Below are 16735 nucleotides of genomic sequence, written 5' to 3'. Positions count from 1 at the left end.
AATTACTTTTTCCTAATAATAAATATCTCGCCAGGACTTTTCCTCAAAAGCCCGCCAATTTTTTATAGAATAATGCATGTAGCTATTGGAATGCCGGTATAGTGTTTGTGAATGGAAAGGGATTTTTTTTTCGTAGTCACTGAAAAATAAAGATTAATTGTTTTTGACTTTGTTAGTTTTCTTGGTTATAAAGATAATTGAATCTGAAAGTAAAGCTACGTCAAGAATTGAATGATGACGAGAATTTTTTAAATGGTTATTTCTGAAACTAATACTTTGTAAGTCTTCCAGAATAAAACAGTTATGATTATTCAAATACTTCATTTGATCAGTAACTAAATCTTTGTTTTCAAGCCAGAGGTAGCATCTTCCTAGTCTGCTTACCATTGAAATATTGTTATTTCCCTTTCCAAATCTTACTGTTCTAATTGAATCAAAATCTGGAGTAATATTTCTGAAAACCCGAACAGGAAACTCAAATTCAATAAGATTTTTATGTTCGGTAGAACCAGAAGTATTCTTCCTTGAAAATATTGAATTAACGTTATGATGATCTATTCCTGAAAAACTTAATCCCCATAACCAAGGTTTTCCTTGTTCATCAATAGCACAGCAAGTAGTACTTCCTGAGAAGATCATGTTAATCTTCCTGGAAGCAAAAACCACTACTTTGTCTGTAGATACTAAGGGGGTTGGGAAAATGACTTGAGAACATAGTTTTCTATAATAATCTGAAGAAATTATATTATTAGAAATCATTATTTCTGTCTCAAGTATTTCTGGAATTCCCGTTAATTGTTTGAGATTGTTTTGGCCCCATACCCAAACAAGTCCATTTGTATCCAAAGCAATTGAATGAGCTTCTCCAAAAGACACTCCTTTCCATTCAACTATTTCTTCTGTATTTCCTGAATCTTGTTTGTCTAAAGCTACTAAAGTTATTTTTGAACTTGTCACGCTACTTCTTGAAAACTTTACTAAAATCTTAAAAGGGGTATTTAAATTCTTATTATCCATATATAGTTTTGTCCCAAGTTGTCCAAATTCATTTGAACCCCAAACATAAAGTTGATTCTTCTCGTCAATAGCACCACAGTGGAACATTCCTGCAGAAAATGATTTAACTTTGTTTTCAAGTTTAATTTTCTGTGGGACAAATGAGTCCTCGTAGCTTCCTGTCCCAAGAGATCCATCTCTACCTTGACCCCATGAAAATAAATCTCCATTATGATCCAAAGCAAGAGTGAAAAAAGCTCCACAATCAATCTTGCTAATTGTTATTTTATCACAAATGTTTGAGAAACAAGATATCCGAGTTGGGTAAAAAATTGTATTCTCATAATCTTCAATTCTTTTTAATAATTCTTTTGAATCTTTTTCATTATTGAATTCAGCATTAATCTTTTTGCTAATAGGCTTCTTTTCAATACAACATTGGCCTGAAGAGTTACTACCCCAAATCAAAATATCTCCCTCTTTTCCAAGAATGACAATATGATCAGTCCCATAAGCTATTGAACTAATTCCCTTTACTAAGAATGATTCATCTGATATCATAACATCTTGTAAAATTTTTGTTTTCTCTTCCTCAACTCTATCTAGCAAGAAAGTTTCATTGATTTTTGATAACCCTCGGTAAAGATTACATTCCAAATCGGAAAAAAGTTGTATTCTGGGAGATCCTAGTCCTAGTACCCCACTTCTATTATCTCCCAAAGATAATATATCAAGTGTTGGTTCTTCTCTGAGAAGATTAAAGTAACTTATCTTTTCATTATTATATTGAGTCTCTGCATCCATTGGATTTACCAAAAACTGAGACAACTTCTCAAAAATATAAAACCTCATGATGTATTTGAAAAATGCCTCCTTTCCATTCTCTCCTTTCATATTTGATGTCGTAACAGGTAAAATACTATTAATAATTCCTGTAAAAGTCATTCTTTCACATAAAACTTCCAATTGAATTTGAACTTGATCTTTTCTATCCTGAAGAAATTTTCTACAAATTCTATGAAAAACTAGGAGATTCTGGAAAATACTCCCAAGTTTCAAAGATAAATCCTTTGTACATACTTTAAATACTGAAACATTAATTAGTATCCAAGTTACCAAGTAATCCAACAAAATAATCTGAACTGATGCATGTTTCATACTTTCTCTTACTTTGTTCAATATTTCCTCAACTAATCTTTTACTGGTCTTTCCTTCTAAGTGAATTTCCATTAATAACTGGGATAATAATCCAATAATATTAAAATAGATAGATCCAGCTCTTTTTTTAGTTTCTAAGATCAAAAACTCCATCATTTTCTCAAATCTTAAAGATAATTTCCATTTTTGAATATTAGTAAAGTTAAGTGTATCAAGTAGAACCTGATTTAGATCAGAAATTGCTCCTCCATAAGATTCATATAATATAAAAAAGGAAGTTCTTAAAACATGGAAGAATAAGGATAATCCTCCTTCAGAATTATTATTTAACCATTCAAATTCCCATTCTAAAGAATATAGACTTCTATTATCTCTCAGATCTTCCAAAATTCCTTCTTCTAGATGGAAGTTGAATCTTCCAAGCTCTACTAGTAGAGTTACTCCTTTATTGTAATGAGACATTCCCATTTGAATTTGGTCATTCCTTTGATGATTCTGTTCCTTGGTTTGTCTCAAATCTCCAAAAATATGTCTTGAATAAGCTTCATTTGGACTGATTTCAAACCTTTTCTTTTTTATATATTCCCCTTTAAGCCACCTAAAGTGAGAATAAAAGAGTAGTTCATTATAATTTCTGATACAAGGGCAAACTATAAAAGCCTGATATTTACTCTTAGAATGATTTTCAATTTCAAAAAATACAAATGGAACTTCAAATAAGTTATTCTCAAGGAGATGTTGATTTAACTTGACTCTAAGAGTTTCCAATAGAATAGGATCGTTTCCAATTTCCCTAATATATACATTCTCTATTATTGCAGACTCTCCATTTCCAATGGAAAATTTGGAAAGTACTAAATGCCCAAAAGCTTTTAGGTCTTGTAGTAGTTGTATTCTGCTTTCAAATTGCTTTTTATTCTGGATAACATGTTTAAACATTAAAGTCTTATTTTTTTCTTTTATTTGAAGATCTTGTAGCTCTTTTTCTATTGAAGGAATCTCTAAATGAAGAAAATATCTTTTTCCAGAGTCCATTCCAGTCACAATACTTCTTAGACAATTTGAAAACTTGGAGTTATCAGAATGTTTTTTTAATATTCCCAATTCAAGATTTGCTAACTCTTTGGTAATGTAAATAACGGCTTTAGAATTTCCTCTCATTACCGTTCCTAACATTGGAGAGAAATAACTTCCATTAGATATATATGTCAAACCAGTGAAGAGCTTCCTTTTTCTATTATCATCGGAAGTAATGGAATACTCAACACTTGTCACGTTTCCTTGAATTTGAGAATTGTTTAAATCATTGTCAAAGTAAAAGTCTTCTTGTTCAATAAAATATTTACAATTTACATTTTTGTTTTCATAAGTAATTATATCTTGTGTCTCACGATACCAATTAAGTAATTTTATTACAATACTTTTCTTACCATCAATAGTAAACTTTGCTGTCTCATCCTTTCTTAGAACTCTTACGGAAGATGCAAGTGTTTGAAGATCTTCAAACTCTTTTGGAATTTGATTAGAAAAAGAACTTTTCCAAAGAAACTGGGGATTATCAATATCCAATGACATAAATACAGAATCTCCACCTTCAACATTACTAGTATTTGTCTTTGGCAGCTTTTTCTGATCCTGAAGAACACGAAATTTAGCAACTGTATTAGGAGTAGGGGTCTTCCAATGAAGATTATAATTAAAACTTAGTGATTTTTTAATTATCATCTTGCCTTGAATTGTAGAAAATGGGATTGAAATAGTACTCTTTTCAGAATAAGTCAATTTGCTGCAACTTACAATACAAAGAATCTCACCAAGGGAAATTTTACCAATTCCCTCCAAATTAGTGCCATAACTAGGGAGATTCAAATATTCTTTAGGAAACTTATCATTTTCAATCATCAGGTCTTCAAGATAACTCTCCCATGCGAATGCCAAAAAGCTTCTTACAAGCCACAAACGATGCCATTCTCTTTTCAAATGAATACCAAGACTTAAATCAGATGATAAATTACAAATATTTCTTGATTTGACCTGTTTCATTTCACCCATTGCTCTGTTCCAAGTATCCTCGAAAAAGGATGATATTGTTCCACAAATCATTTGTCCAACTCCTCCTCCATTAGCGGAAAATCCGTTCGAACTATCGACGTATAAGTCAGGAAAATAACTCAAAATTTCAGGAATTCCAATTTCACCCGAATTTTCCTTCCCCACAATATTTAAGCCCTTACTATTCTCCGATTGAAAATTTATCTCTCCTTCACTCTTCTTTCCTGTAGTCTCTTGGGACTCTTTCCTCCTCAATCTTACCGCATTCCGAATTCTATTCATCTACAACCTCACAATTTTCTCTCTAACCTAATCCCTACTTTTTAATACTAAAATTTTATTTGCACACAAAATATTGTTGACCTTCAAATAATATTACGTGGGGCAACTTTGCCGCCTATTAGCATGACAATATTGCAATACCGGTATACATGCAATTGCAAGCAAATTAACAAAAAAAAGAAAAATAAATTCAAAATTAATTATTACCTATTTTCTATTTAAGCATAATTTTTTTAAATAAAAATCAAGAATTCGAAAATATTCAGGCTTGAATCACTATATGTAGGTTTTTCTTTTCAAAAATTTACCTACTTATTTAATTTAATTTACTATTTATTTCAATTTTTAAAGACTCATCCTCGTATGGGATATTTGCTTCTGCGTCATCCTCTACTGCGGAGTGACTTTTTTGCGTTTCTAAGTCAAATGATTCTTTATTTAACTCAATTTGATCATTTTGAACGGATTTAATCAATCCTTCCGGATCTTCGCTAGAAGAGACTTGAATTACTGTAATAGCCTCCTCTTCCCTATTTTCAGACTCGGGATTTTCAGCAATTACTCTGTTTGTGGGTGAAATATCAATAATATCTGCACTCTTAACAGCATTTTCTTGCTTATTTTGATGAATCTTAAAAGAAACAACAACAGTGACACTATATGAACCATTATCATTAATCATGTCATAATAGTTAATGCTTGGGATAAATAAGATTGAAAGACCGACAACCTGTTTAAAGACCATAATAGTTACCAAATAGGCTCCAATCATAGATGAATAGTCATCAGGAGCCACCCACTCATAAATCATTCTAAGTATTACATATGCCAACATAACAAACGGTAAAAAGATTTCTGAATATTGTAAAATACGTTTGGATTTGCTAATTACATAAAACATTGAAACTAGCAAACTTATAAATGGAATGATTGAAACTATGTAAAATCCTTCCAATAAATATAAAACAAGAACTGAAAATTCAAATCCCATTGAAATTAGATACCAGTTAAAAGCGGATAATGCTGTAAAACGTAAATTTGTGTTTGTTCTGTACAATTGATTATCAATATAAATATTTTGCTGATTCTTAACAGAATAACCAGAAAGAGCTATTAACATTAGCCAAAGTGTTAAAAATAGTGATGATGAAAACTCGAGAATCAATAGTGGGTATATTTTCTCTTCAAAAAGTGTTCCTTCATTTTTCAATATATAATTTGATATTGAATTCCAACTTAGAGATGAGGTCAATGCTACAATAAAAAGTACAAAAATGGAACTATGCTGACGATTTCTTTCTCCACATCTGAAAAATAACACAAACATTGAAATAATAAATGACATTAATCCAAGCCTAATAAAGCCTAGAATCATGTCAATCACTCCAAAACATATAAATAGTATTACAAAAAAGCTGAGTAACAACTTCGTCACTGGAAATTCATCGAAAACTAGTGGAACATTAGCCATTTCATTACCAAAGATTTTATTACTTAGTTTTGCTAAATCAGTATCATTATTTTCAACAGGTTTTTCTTCGATTACATTTTCCGTTTGTTCTACTCTTGGAATCATTTCCAAAATTACTCCCTGAGTCATTTTTTCCTCAAGTTTTCTCTCACTCTTCCACTTTAATTTTTTTTTTTGGATAAATATCTTTTTATTTATCTTGCCAATTCAAATATATTATTCACTTCTTTGGTACTATTTATACAATATATTTCCTTAGTTAGCATGAATATAATACTCTTGATTTTAATAAACACTTTAAAAAAAAAATCAATTACTTAAAAGCGTTTATTTTTCAAATATTTTTTCTCAAATTTTCCATGTAAATTTTGTCCTGACTTTTCCCCATATAATTTCCCCTCTATCTATTTAGCATTAATTACTTATATTTCCCCATTTTTTTAATTTAGATTACGTGTTGGGCGCCAACATCATGTAATTTTTATAATTGCATTTGTCAATTTATGTGGACACATTAGTAATGATGAATTTAAGAAAAATAATGGTTTTATTTTTAGTAGCAAAAAAAAAAAAAAAAAAATTAATGAGTGTATTTGTTTAATTAAAAAGTTGCAGTGAATTGGATTAGGCTGTGTATCTAGATTAAGTAAATTTTAATTAGGATATGTTTTCTTTCTTATTAGTTAACTTTCACAGATTTTGACAATTTGCATGCACTTGAAATTTTACATGCATGTGCGCGCTCTCTATATATAAAGTAATGTTTATTTAATGTGACGATAATGATTAAAGACATTGTTTCAAACTCTTGATGAACCGGGATCAGTAGTAGTAGTAGTTGCATTAATAACAATAGTGGTAAAAACCATTCGAAACGCATATAAAGGAGTGAAGAGAGAAATTTACACATTGATTCTAGAAGCAATCAAGATTTGTATTACACTAATTTAGAAAAGCAATGGAAAAAGTTAAAACAAGCGTAGAAATAAAAAAAAATCTAGTGTTATAACACTTCTAGTAGCAAAAAAAAAGACTCAGAATCTCTAGATTTACGTGCTAATTTGTTGCTGAGCACGTTCAAGTACGACCATGGCCTCATCTACCTTGTTTTTGATTTCAATATCAGAACTCAAAAGTTCTAATAATTCATTGTTATCCATTTCAAGCATCATCCCGGTGATCTTTCCTGCCAATTCTGGTTGGAATTGGGCAATAATTGGGAAAAGTCTCTCTCCAAGTAATTGTTTCTGCATGCTAGGGGATGCAGCTGCCAAGGTAGCAGCAGTTAGAGGAACATCTGGTTGAGGGATTAATGGATTCTGAACAAGTGCGCCGTTTGATGAATCCATTTGTCTATTTTGCATCATATCCACGCGCTGCATTTCAGATCCCTTAACGTTTTGTGGAAATTTGAATCCTTGCTTTTGCATTTGCTGAACTTGATGACCATGGGAGCCCGGCCTTCCTCCTTGCCCATTACCTTGAACATGTCTATTATGAATTCTCTGGTTATTTCCTCCAGTTCTGTTATTTTGAGCACCTTGAACTCCTGTAACTGCATTACCGGTGACTCCATTTTGGACAGACCCGGTAGCATTAGCAGCTCCGTTTGGAGATACTCCATTTTGTTGGATAACGTTGCCATTATAGGCTGTCATTTGAGGACCGCCTGTCATTTGAGGAGGCACACCTCCTGCAGTGTATGGCATTCTTGTTGGATTTGGCCTCCATGGATTATTCATTGCATTTTGATTAGGGAAACCTCCTGTAACCATCGCTCTTCCATGTGGCATAGCAGTTGCTGCCACATTTGGATTTCCAGGAATAAAGTACATTTGTGGTGGTACACCAAATTGCATGGGAGCTCCATGTACTCCTGGAGGGCCTGGGGGAATTGCTCCGGGTCTTAAAACTGGAGGGACTGCACCCCCTCTAATACGCTGCTGAAGACGTAGTGCTCTTTGTTCTTTACGTTCGTGAAGGCCTACATACAGTGGCTTTCCGCGCACAAGCTTAAGGTGCATCTCAGTAATAGCCTTTGTAGCTTCATCAGGGGAGAGGAATGAAACAAACCCAAATCCTCTTGAGACACCTGATTCATCAGTCTTAATGCTTACGGAAGATACTGTTCCAAATGGTTCAAACATAGAACGGAGGTCCTCCTCATTGATTGAATCTGCCAAATTCTTTACATAAAGATTTACACCTTGGTATCTTTGGTGGCTCTCCTTTACAGCTTCGTGTTGAGACTTCAAGACCACCTGACGTTCATTCTTTTTTTGTGCTCTAGAAACATATAGTCTATTTGGTTGTACATCAGCTGAAACATTCTTGTCAGCTGATCCATCCTCATTCTGTGCAGATTCCTCGTTTGATGTTCCTGAAGAATCCTTTGATGCTTCGCCAGATGCAGTTTGTTTTTTATTAGAAGCTTCTCCAGATTCTTGCTTGGATGATGTCTCAGAATCAGCTCCAGCCTCGTTATCAACTGGAGTCTCTGCTGTAGAGTCCAACTCAACCCCTACTGGAGTAACTAAAGCATTGTGTAAGGCAGCAACTGCAGCCTTAGCGGAATCGGGGTTTTCAAAGTTCACAAAACCAAAAGGTCTACCTTTAGAGTCGGATTGCAGGACCAATGAGCTAATTTTACCATATACTCCAAATATCTTGTATAGAAGATCTTCAGTCCAACTCTTAGGGATATGTTTAACATAGACATTAGTGAATGTCTTATCTTTTTCAGAAAAGCGTTCAGCCTTCTTCTGGAACTTTCCGACATAAATTGGGCGATCTCCCAATACAGCCCCATTTAGCCTAGAAATAGCTTCTTTAGCACTGTCTGCATGTTCGAAATGGATAAAACCATATCCCAAAGACTTACCCTCAACATCGGTAGCGATTTTACATGACATAATATTTCCAAATAGACTAAAAGTATCGAATAATGTCTTATTATCAATCGACTTATCCAAATTCTTTACAAATACATTTCCATCGTTGTTTCTTCTGGATGCTGGGTCGCGTAAGCACCACATAATTCTGCATGGACGGCCACGGATGCATGTGAAATTAAGAGTATCTAGAGCTCTCTCAGCATCCGCTACACTATTGTAATTGACATAAGCATAACCCAAGCTTCTTCTTGTAAGAGCGTCTCTACAAATACGTACTGATGATACAACTGCAACACTATTAAATATTTCATATAACATTGTCTCAGTCACATCTGCATCCAAATCACCCACATAAAGGGAGGCACTAACCGGTACTACGTTATTATTACTTGTCATCTTTCCAATAGGCCTTCTTCACAAAAATCTGATGTATTTGTTTGGCTAGAACTATAGGGCGACCCTTTGTCACTATAATTGCAACCAATGGTCTTTTTTTTATTTTTTTTTTTTTTTGACTAAAAACAGCCTTTTGAATTTTTTCTTTAAATTTACAATGTTATTCTTGACTGGAGCCTTTTCTCTCTATTACCTCATTAGACCTTATTATCATACTATTAAAATACTATTCATTTATTACCTTCATTTCTACTGGACATATTTTCCTGTCGCCGTTGGTGCATCGTTACTTATTCTTACTTTAATTTCAATTACTTTATAGTGCTTAAATCATTTTACGTATAACGCTCCACTTATTTTAGACGTAATCATTCTGATTAATTCACTAAATCTAATTAACCATTTAGCGCCAAATTAACTGGGCCTGTATTAGTGGATTTACAAGTCATTGTTATCCGCAAATACCATTATTTACAATATACTTGCCTGTCAAATCTGACTTAAAATTTACTTTGGATACGTGTCTACCTTGCGGGATCTTATGTAATTAAATAATCTTTATTCCTAACCTTTCTTTCTTCACGACCTTAAACTTCCCAAATATATTAGAGACGGAAAAGTATCGGCATACAAAGTGGCTCGGCGCCAAAACTTCCCGCCTTAGTGTGGTGATGGTTTAAATCCATCGACATAGAAATTTCGTGTCATGTTAGGAAGATGAATGTTACCCTTTGTCAGTCTTTCGTCGACTTTGATTTGACATGCTAATCTTGAAGTTTCGCAAACTTGCGGTGCCATATCCAGCATATCCTCTTCTCTCTCTGATGGCGGTTCTAGTTCATCATAAATTTCCTATGGATTAAAGAGTGAAAAATAAGGATAAGTGCGAGGCCTTTAAGGGTATGAGAGCACAAAGTTAAGATGCAAGTCTCATGGACAAGTTCTAGTTTGTGCGCATCTGAGGAAGAATAGATGTTTGCTTTTATAGTTATCCCCCTTTTGCAAATGAATTGTGAATTTTTGGGTCTTTATATTAGGAAGATCTTTATGTTATTTATTTGGAACTTCACATCGAAATTAGACCGATAGTTTGTTCCGTTTCCTTTTTTTTTCCTCGTCCCCAGTTAATCTATTCAATAAACTTACTTTGTCCAAAATGACATGACATGTGCTACATGCTAAAGATGCTTCGCATGCTCCTTCTATGTCTAGTTCTTCATGCTGAGCAGCTTCTAGTAAAGAAATATTCTTTGGAGCCTGAGTTATAGCAAAGTTAAATGGTTAAAGTATTTATAAAAGATATAGATCTCTAAACTTACATTAAAAACTTTCTTCTCACCATCTCTCAATATAAACGAAAGTTCTCTAAGGATCCAATTAATGGTGAATTAAAAAGTTGAACTTTAATTATAATTTCTTAAGTCTAGAATAGATTAACTTACATCTTCGGATGAACATCTTTGGTCCATAGTTCTGGATCTGAGTGAAAGAAGCGTTTAAAAGACAGAAAAAGCGTTCTCTTACTAAAATATGGTATGGCAGAGAAAACTCTCGAGGAGATTGGCCTGCTGATCCTCCAAATCAAATTATTTACCATTTACCAAATTTTAAATATATTCTGTGAGCATTGGCGGGAACATTTGTGATAGTAATTAAACAATTTGTTTAAATGCTATGGGCATTTTTATGACGTAAAAAAAATTTGCCAGTAATTTTCTTGTACAATTCCAAACTACTCATTGAGATGAAACCCCAAACCCTTCAATCAGAGATTCTGTAACTGAAAGAAGGGAAGTAGCCTCACCCCATCTATACTTTTCCTTTGTTGAAGCAATACATTTGATAACTATATTTAGGCATGAAACGTACTCGAATAGTGCAAAACCAGAGTCTCTCATGATAACCATTTCTCTGAATAAAATATCCACTAGTACATGGAAGTCCATTGTATCGCAATGCAAAGATTTTTGTCTCTTCATGCATCTAAGTATATCACTTAAAAGAAGCATTAAACTTGCATACTTTTTAAAATGCTCTGTACCATACTCAATAGAATTGTTTTGGTTAAGTAGTAGTAGAATACATTCCATTACAATATATCCGTGCTTATTTTCAAGTATCTCACCCACGATTGGACTGTCAATTCCATCGTATTGGCTAGATAAGTAGCTCAAATATGGGCTTGGAGCTGCTATTTCCTCCTTTTGGATAGCTGAGCATTTTTTCTGCTGTTCCTGATGGTCTCTAGTTCTTACCTTTGCATAGTTATCCAATGCCCATTCGTAGTGCATTGCTGCAAGCTCATTCAACAAATCAGCAGCATCAGTTGTAATGGTCCTTGATTCTAAGCTTGATCTGGATATAGAATTCTCTGTTCCAGAAATGTTCTCAGCTTTGGTTGGAAATAATGGCTGAATTGGAGCTCTTAAGTCAAGTCCATCCCCAAATATTCTCACACTTTTTTCCCTATATGCAACCAATAATTTAATGGTTTCAGCGACTTTTTTAATATCTTTCATCCTTGTTATGTTTTATAGTGATTAACGTTTTTATCATAAGCAATCCCTATAATTACATGGATTTATGGTTTAAATTTAGGTATTGAAAATAGAGAAGTTTGTTTACTTAAAAATGGCAATAATTTACCGTTACATGTTATTATATTGATACCTTTACATTTAATTATAATTATTTTTTTTCGAAATATATGTATTGTCTTTTGCATATATTCCCTTAAGCTTTTCGTCATTCCCTCCCCACATACCACAGCATCCATTTCTGAGCATTCTCACTGGAAATTATAAAATTACCGCTTTAGGAATGTGAAAACCAACATAAAACATTTAGTAAACTGTTGCTCAAAATATTAAATTTCCAGATAAAACTCTATTCTCGACCTCAAATATTTTAATTCAAATATATCTCAACAGGTTACTCACTTTTCTATTTGTACCATTTGTATACATAGAAAATATTACCGTTTGCAAAATTTGCAAGTGCATGCGTGCATGTTCTTACCGCCAAATTGCGTGGCGTAGAAATATATCGGAGGATTGAATTATTCAAAGTAAACCTATAGAAGTCAAGAAATAAATAAATGAGAAAGATTAGATAAATAAAGATATATAATGGGAATTTTCTAAATGTATACGGGCTTAAGTATAAAGCTAGATAAAAAAGTTTATGACTTGGTTAATAATCCAAATCGAAATGATAGAAATAAAGACAATAACAGGTAAAGGAACCTTAACGTTTTCCAAGAAAACGTTAATATGATCCTGAATAATTTGATAAAATTTGTTTTTAGCCTTTGGCTTTTTACTATACTGCGATCTTTTATATTTGTAACTTTGGGTCTTTTGTCTAATTCCAGGTTTAAGAACCGAAGCTGCCGGAATACCATTAAAACATTCTGTATTGTACTCAGTGAGACTTGCAGGCCCTGATGATGAATGAAAATCTTGATGAGTGGAGAACCCATTTAAGGAACAAAACTCTGTAGGGTCTAATGTAATTGCATGTAAAGGGGAACAAATAGCTGATGAATCCGTACAGGGAATAAGATTTAATCGAATAAAAGATATATCTTCAATATTTCGTATATAGGAGTTTTGTATATTATCAAAGTAATCTTCGTAGCAAGCATCATACCATAGGTTACAGTAAGATTGACAAAGGATTGGGGATTTCTGTATAACTTTTTTTCCAACACCTATATCTGCATCACAGTATGAACATAAAGACTTTTGGTAAAAGTTTGAACATCTGGTAGAAAGGGATGATCTTGCTACTAATGTTGAGAAAAGTCTTGAAATTGCCTCAGAATGACTTTTTTTACAGCAAGTTCGTCTTTCATGCTCTTTACAGATTGGGAACTCGTTCAAGAAATAGTATGGGAGATGCTTTTCATCATTTTTATTGTCGTAAATCTCCAAACAAAATGGTTCTCGCTCTTCTCCATTGGCCCACACAATAATATTTAATAATCCCAAAAGTGATGTTAATAATAACTTTAACACCATCTTATGCTTATGTATAGACAATGACTTTTGCATTGCCTGTATGTATTAAGTGATTTAATACTATTTCCATTATACTTGAACTAATTCATTGAGAAGATTTGCTCTTCCTTCTTCCTCCTTCAAATTGATTCTTTTCCTTCAATTTATTTTAGTATTTTATGGCCCGGAGATTTTCCCGCTCATTTCGTCTCATGCTGGTATATAATAATGTAAAAATGAATGAAAATACGCAGTGGGAAATTACTGCTTTTCTTTTTGACTTTATTTTCTTTTTTTAAAATAAATATTCATAATTCGCATTTTGCAATCTAAATAGTTATCTAAATTTTAAATTATTTATTTGTTTCTATCTTTAGGCTCTAGTTACTTCGATTATATCTTTAATTTTTAGAATTTAAATATTACATGCTAACAAATTTTACCATTTTTCCTTCTTTTTCCTTCCTATAAACACTACTCATAGCTTTAGAGTGTACTAAAACACACTTTGAACGACTTAAAGGAGGAAATATGCCAAAAAAAGTAATTCTAGAAGTTCTGAATTCATGACTCAAGTTATTATAGGGCAAATAATTAGTGTGTCTTTGGCGCTCAAAGTTCTTTTAAATAGTTTAGACTGGAAAAGATCATTTAGGACTGAAAAAGAGGTTTAAAGGGAGAAAGATTCTTCAAGAAAAAGAAAAATAAACTTCTCATAAAGAACTTGTTGGAAATATGTCATCTAATAGTTGTACTGAAACTATCCCCAAATACATTTTGAAAGGAAGTGAAGAGCCATTGAAAAGATCAAAGTTAACTTTGGAGGAAAGACATAAGTTATGTTTATCAGTTGGTGAAGAATGTATTCAAGAAGCAGAATTGTTGGAATTATTAAAGAGAAAAGAACATCCAATTTGTTATGATGGATTTGAACCTTCAGGAAGAATGCATATTGCTCAATGTATATTAAAGACTATTAATGTAAATAAGTTAACTGAATGCGGATGCGTTTTTGTATTCTACGTAGCAGATTGGTTTGCTCTGCTCAATAATAAGATGGGTGGTGATCTTGAAAAAATTAAGATTGTTGGTGAATATTTCGTTCACATATGGAAGGCTGCAGGAATGGATATGACAAATGTAAGATTTGTTTGGGCATCTGATTTTATTAATGGGGAAGATTCTAATGAGTATTGGTTAAGAGTTTTTGATATTTCTAGAAAGTTTAATATTACTAGAATTAAAAGATGTTGCCAAATTATGGGAAGACAAGAAAATGATGAACAACCGTGTGCTTCAGTATTTTATCCATGCATGCAATGTGCTGATATATTCCAACTCAAGGCAGATATTTGCCAGTTAGGTATGGATCAAAGAAAAGTTAACATGCTTGCTAGAGAATACTGTGATGCAGCTGGAATCAAACATAAACCTGTAATCCTTTCCCATAAGATGCTTCCTGGGTTACTTGAAGGACAAGAAAAAATGTCAAAATCTGACACTTCTTCTGCAATATTTGTTGAAGATACTCCTGAAGCTGTTGTTAAAAAAATTAAAAAGGCTTTCTGTCCTCCAGGCATTATTGAAGGAAATCCATGCATTGAATATATTAATACTCTAGTATTCCCCAAATTCGGTCATTTCCATGTTTCTAGAAAAGAAGAGTATGGTGGTGATATCACCTTTACCAATAAAGAAGATTTCCATAAGGCTTATCTTAGTGGCGATCTTCACCCTGGTGATTTGAAAAAAGGTCTTTCTGACGCTTTGAACCTTATGCTACAACCAATTCGTGACCATTTTAATACTGACCCTAGGGCCAAAGAGCTTTTACAGCTTGTTCAGTCATTCAAAGTCACCAAGTAATTGTTCATCAATACTTGAACTCTTGAAAATAACTGCTATATTAGCTTTTTATCCTTAATAATGATTTTTCTTTCCTCTCTCTCTCTCTCTCTCTCTCTCTCTCTCTCTTTCTCTTTCTCACTCCCCTCATCTCTTTACTCTCGTTTTCCTCTCCTTTTCTCTCCTCTCTTTTCACTTCTTCCCTACATGTTCATTGTAAACACATGCATGCACTGTATTGCTACAACCACTGCATATTCGCACCCTCTTCCCTCTAGTCCCCCCATCCAACCCTAACTTGCATGAAATTGCCGCTCAAACACGTAATTCATACCTAACACACCAATTTTCCCACCACTTCCAACAATTCCCGCCCAATAACAAAATTCCATTTCTTTCCTGCCATTAATAAATATTTTTAAAAGTCAGTAGACAAGACGCTCACATACCGGTATTAAACAAAATTAAGAAATGCCAGGATTCAGGGTAAAACAAAAAGAAAGAAAGATCTGACAAAGAAAGTTGGATTTTTATTTAATTATTGCCTTTAAATTGTAAACAGAAAGAAAATTTGCGAAGGAACAAAGGCATACAGTCGTTTATCCTTATTATAGCGAACAACCTCTATTAGATTTTGTAAATTCAAACACACAACTCGAATTGACTAAGATTCAATTAAAATTAAAAAAAAATGGAATCATTCTTTGCAACTAATTCAAGAAAGTCCCAGTTCAGTGGAAACTTCTTTAATTCATCAGATCTGACTTCAATTCAGCAAACCCACTTGTTAAAAATGTACTCCTCTATTATTGCTGGTTCATTTATGACAGTATTTGGGGTGACTGCATTTATTAATGGAATGTTAAGAATCAACTCATTTGTTGGTCTTTTGGCTGGAATTGGTGTCACATTCTATTTGACAGCATCATCATCTAATAAGAGCTCTATTTCCATTAAACGTTTAGCAGCCTATTTGTTACTATGCTTTGTAATTGGTAATGGACTTGGACCTTTGATTCTATTTAGTAACTTTGTTAATCCTGTTATCATTCCCACAGCTCTTGCAACCACATGTATTATCTTTATTTCGCTATCTTTTGGAGTTTTATTCACTAAGAAGAGACTTTCTCTATATACTACTTCTTTTATTTTCACAACTATTGCATATCTTGGACTTGTATCATTCTTTAATATCTTCACAAGATCCAAATTTGTTGATTCACTTTTATCCTATGCTTTTGTTATGGTTTACTCATTTTATATTTACTACGATACCCAAAAGACTCTTGAAGCTATTGCATATGGTGAAAGAGATTTCCTTCTTCACTCTATTCAGCTTTACCTTGATGCTGTCAACCTCTTTACTAAGATTGTAGTCATTCTAATCAGAAAACAACAAGAAGAGGAGGAAAAACGTAGAAAGAAGGAATAGAACTCGGATTATTAACAATTATTATTTCATGACTAGAATATCGTTATACTGATATCCACATTAATCTATGCAGAGAAAACAATTTGTCTCATTAGTCAACATTCTAACCGAAATTTCAGACAAAACACTATTTACGTTACCTACAACTTCTCTGGCATGTCTTACTCTACTTTTCCTCCGCTATTTCTCTCATGGAGTCTCTTCTTTT

The 16735-nt window shown here is 33.0% G+C and overlaps 8 protein-coding genes across 8 annotated transcripts; 2 read left to right on the top strand and 6 right to left on the bottom strand.

The window, feature by feature from the left end:
* Positions 1-153: 153 nt before the first annotated feature.
* Positions 154-4488, bottom strand: cgd6_3030 (protein with C-terminal RCC1 domain; the record flags this gene model as incomplete). Its single annotated transcript, XM_627649.1, has 1 exon — positions 154-4488. The coding sequence occupies one exon, from the start codon at positions 4486-4488 to the stop codon at positions 154-156; it is 4335 nt and encodes a 1444-aa protein (XP_627649.1).
* A 316-nt stretch (positions 4489-4804) lies between these two features.
* cgd6_3020 (hypothetical protein with 8 transmembrane domains) lies at positions 4805-6088 on the bottom strand (the record flags this gene model as incomplete). Its single annotated transcript, XM_627648.1, has 1 exon — positions 4805-6088. One exon carries the CDS (start codon positions 6086-6088, stop codon positions 4805-4807), a length of 1284 nt encoding a protein of 427 aa, XP_627648.1.
* Positions 6089-7008: 920 nt separating this feature from the next.
* cgd6_3010 (poly(a)-binding protein fabm, putative) lies at positions 7009-9249 on the bottom strand (the record flags this gene model as incomplete). Its single annotated transcript, XM_001388297.1, has 1 exon — positions 7009-9249. The coding sequence occupies one exon, from the start codon at positions 9247-9249 to the stop codon at positions 7009-7011; it is 2241 nt and encodes a 746-aa protein (XP_001388334.1).
* A 660-nt stretch (positions 9250-9909) lies between these two features.
* cgd6_3000 (ferredoxin-like protein Fd1, putative) lies at positions 9910-10846 on the bottom strand (the record flags this gene model as incomplete). The annotated part of the gene is made up of 4 exons (XM_001388296.1): positions 9910-10101; positions 10396-10506; positions 10569-10614; positions 10692-10846. Coding segments are annotated over 4 exons (504 nt in total), but the record flags the coding sequence as incomplete, so codon positions are not given.
* A 139-nt stretch (positions 10847-10985) lies between these two features.
* On the bottom strand, positions 10986-11768 carry cgd6_2990 (hypothetical protein; the record flags this gene model as incomplete). The annotated part of the gene is made up of 1 exon (XM_627647.1): positions 10986-11768. One exon carries the CDS (start codon positions 11766-11768, stop codon positions 10986-10988), a length of 783 nt encoding a protein of 260 aa, XP_627647.1.
* Positions 11769-12416: 648 nt separating this feature from the next.
* Positions 12417-13304, bottom strand: cgd6_2980 (hypothetical protein with conserved cysteines as in riboflavin-binding protein precursor (RBP), contains signal peptide plus possible GPI anchor; the record flags this gene model as incomplete). The annotated part of the gene is made up of 1 exon (XM_627646.1): positions 12417-13304. One exon carries the CDS (start codon positions 13302-13304, stop codon positions 12417-12419), a length of 888 nt encoding a protein of 295 aa, XP_627646.1.
* Positions 13305-13985: 681 nt separating this feature from the next.
* cgd6_2970 (tyrosyl-tRNA synthetase (tyrosyl-tRNA ligase; TyrRS). class-I aaRS) lies at positions 13986-15116 on the top strand (the record flags this gene model as incomplete). The annotated part of the gene is made up of 1 exon (XM_627645.1): positions 13986-15116. The coding sequence occupies one exon, from the start codon at positions 13986-13988 to the stop codon at positions 15114-15116; it is 1131 nt and encodes a 376-aa protein (XP_627645.1).
* Positions 15117-15786: 670 nt separating this feature from the next.
* cgd6_2960 (Bax inhibitor-1 (BI-1). integral membrane protien with 6 or more transmembrane domains) lies at positions 15787-16527 on the top strand (the record flags this gene model as incomplete). Its single annotated transcript, XM_627644.1, has 1 exon — positions 15787-16527. The coding sequence occupies one exon, from the start codon at positions 15787-15789 to the stop codon at positions 16525-16527; it is 741 nt and encodes a 246-aa protein (XP_627644.1).
* Between the last annotated feature and the right edge of the window lie 208 nt (positions 16528-16735).

Source organism: Cryptosporidium parvum, chromosome 6, assembly GCF_000165345.1.
Source record: "Cryptosporidium parvum Iowa II chromosome 6, whole genome shotgun sequence".
Taxonomy (NCBI): Eukaryota; Apicomplexa; class Conoidasida; order Eucoccidiorida; family Cryptosporidiidae; genus Cryptosporidium; species Cryptosporidium parvum.
This window is presented reverse-complemented; position numbering and strand designations above follow the sequence as displayed.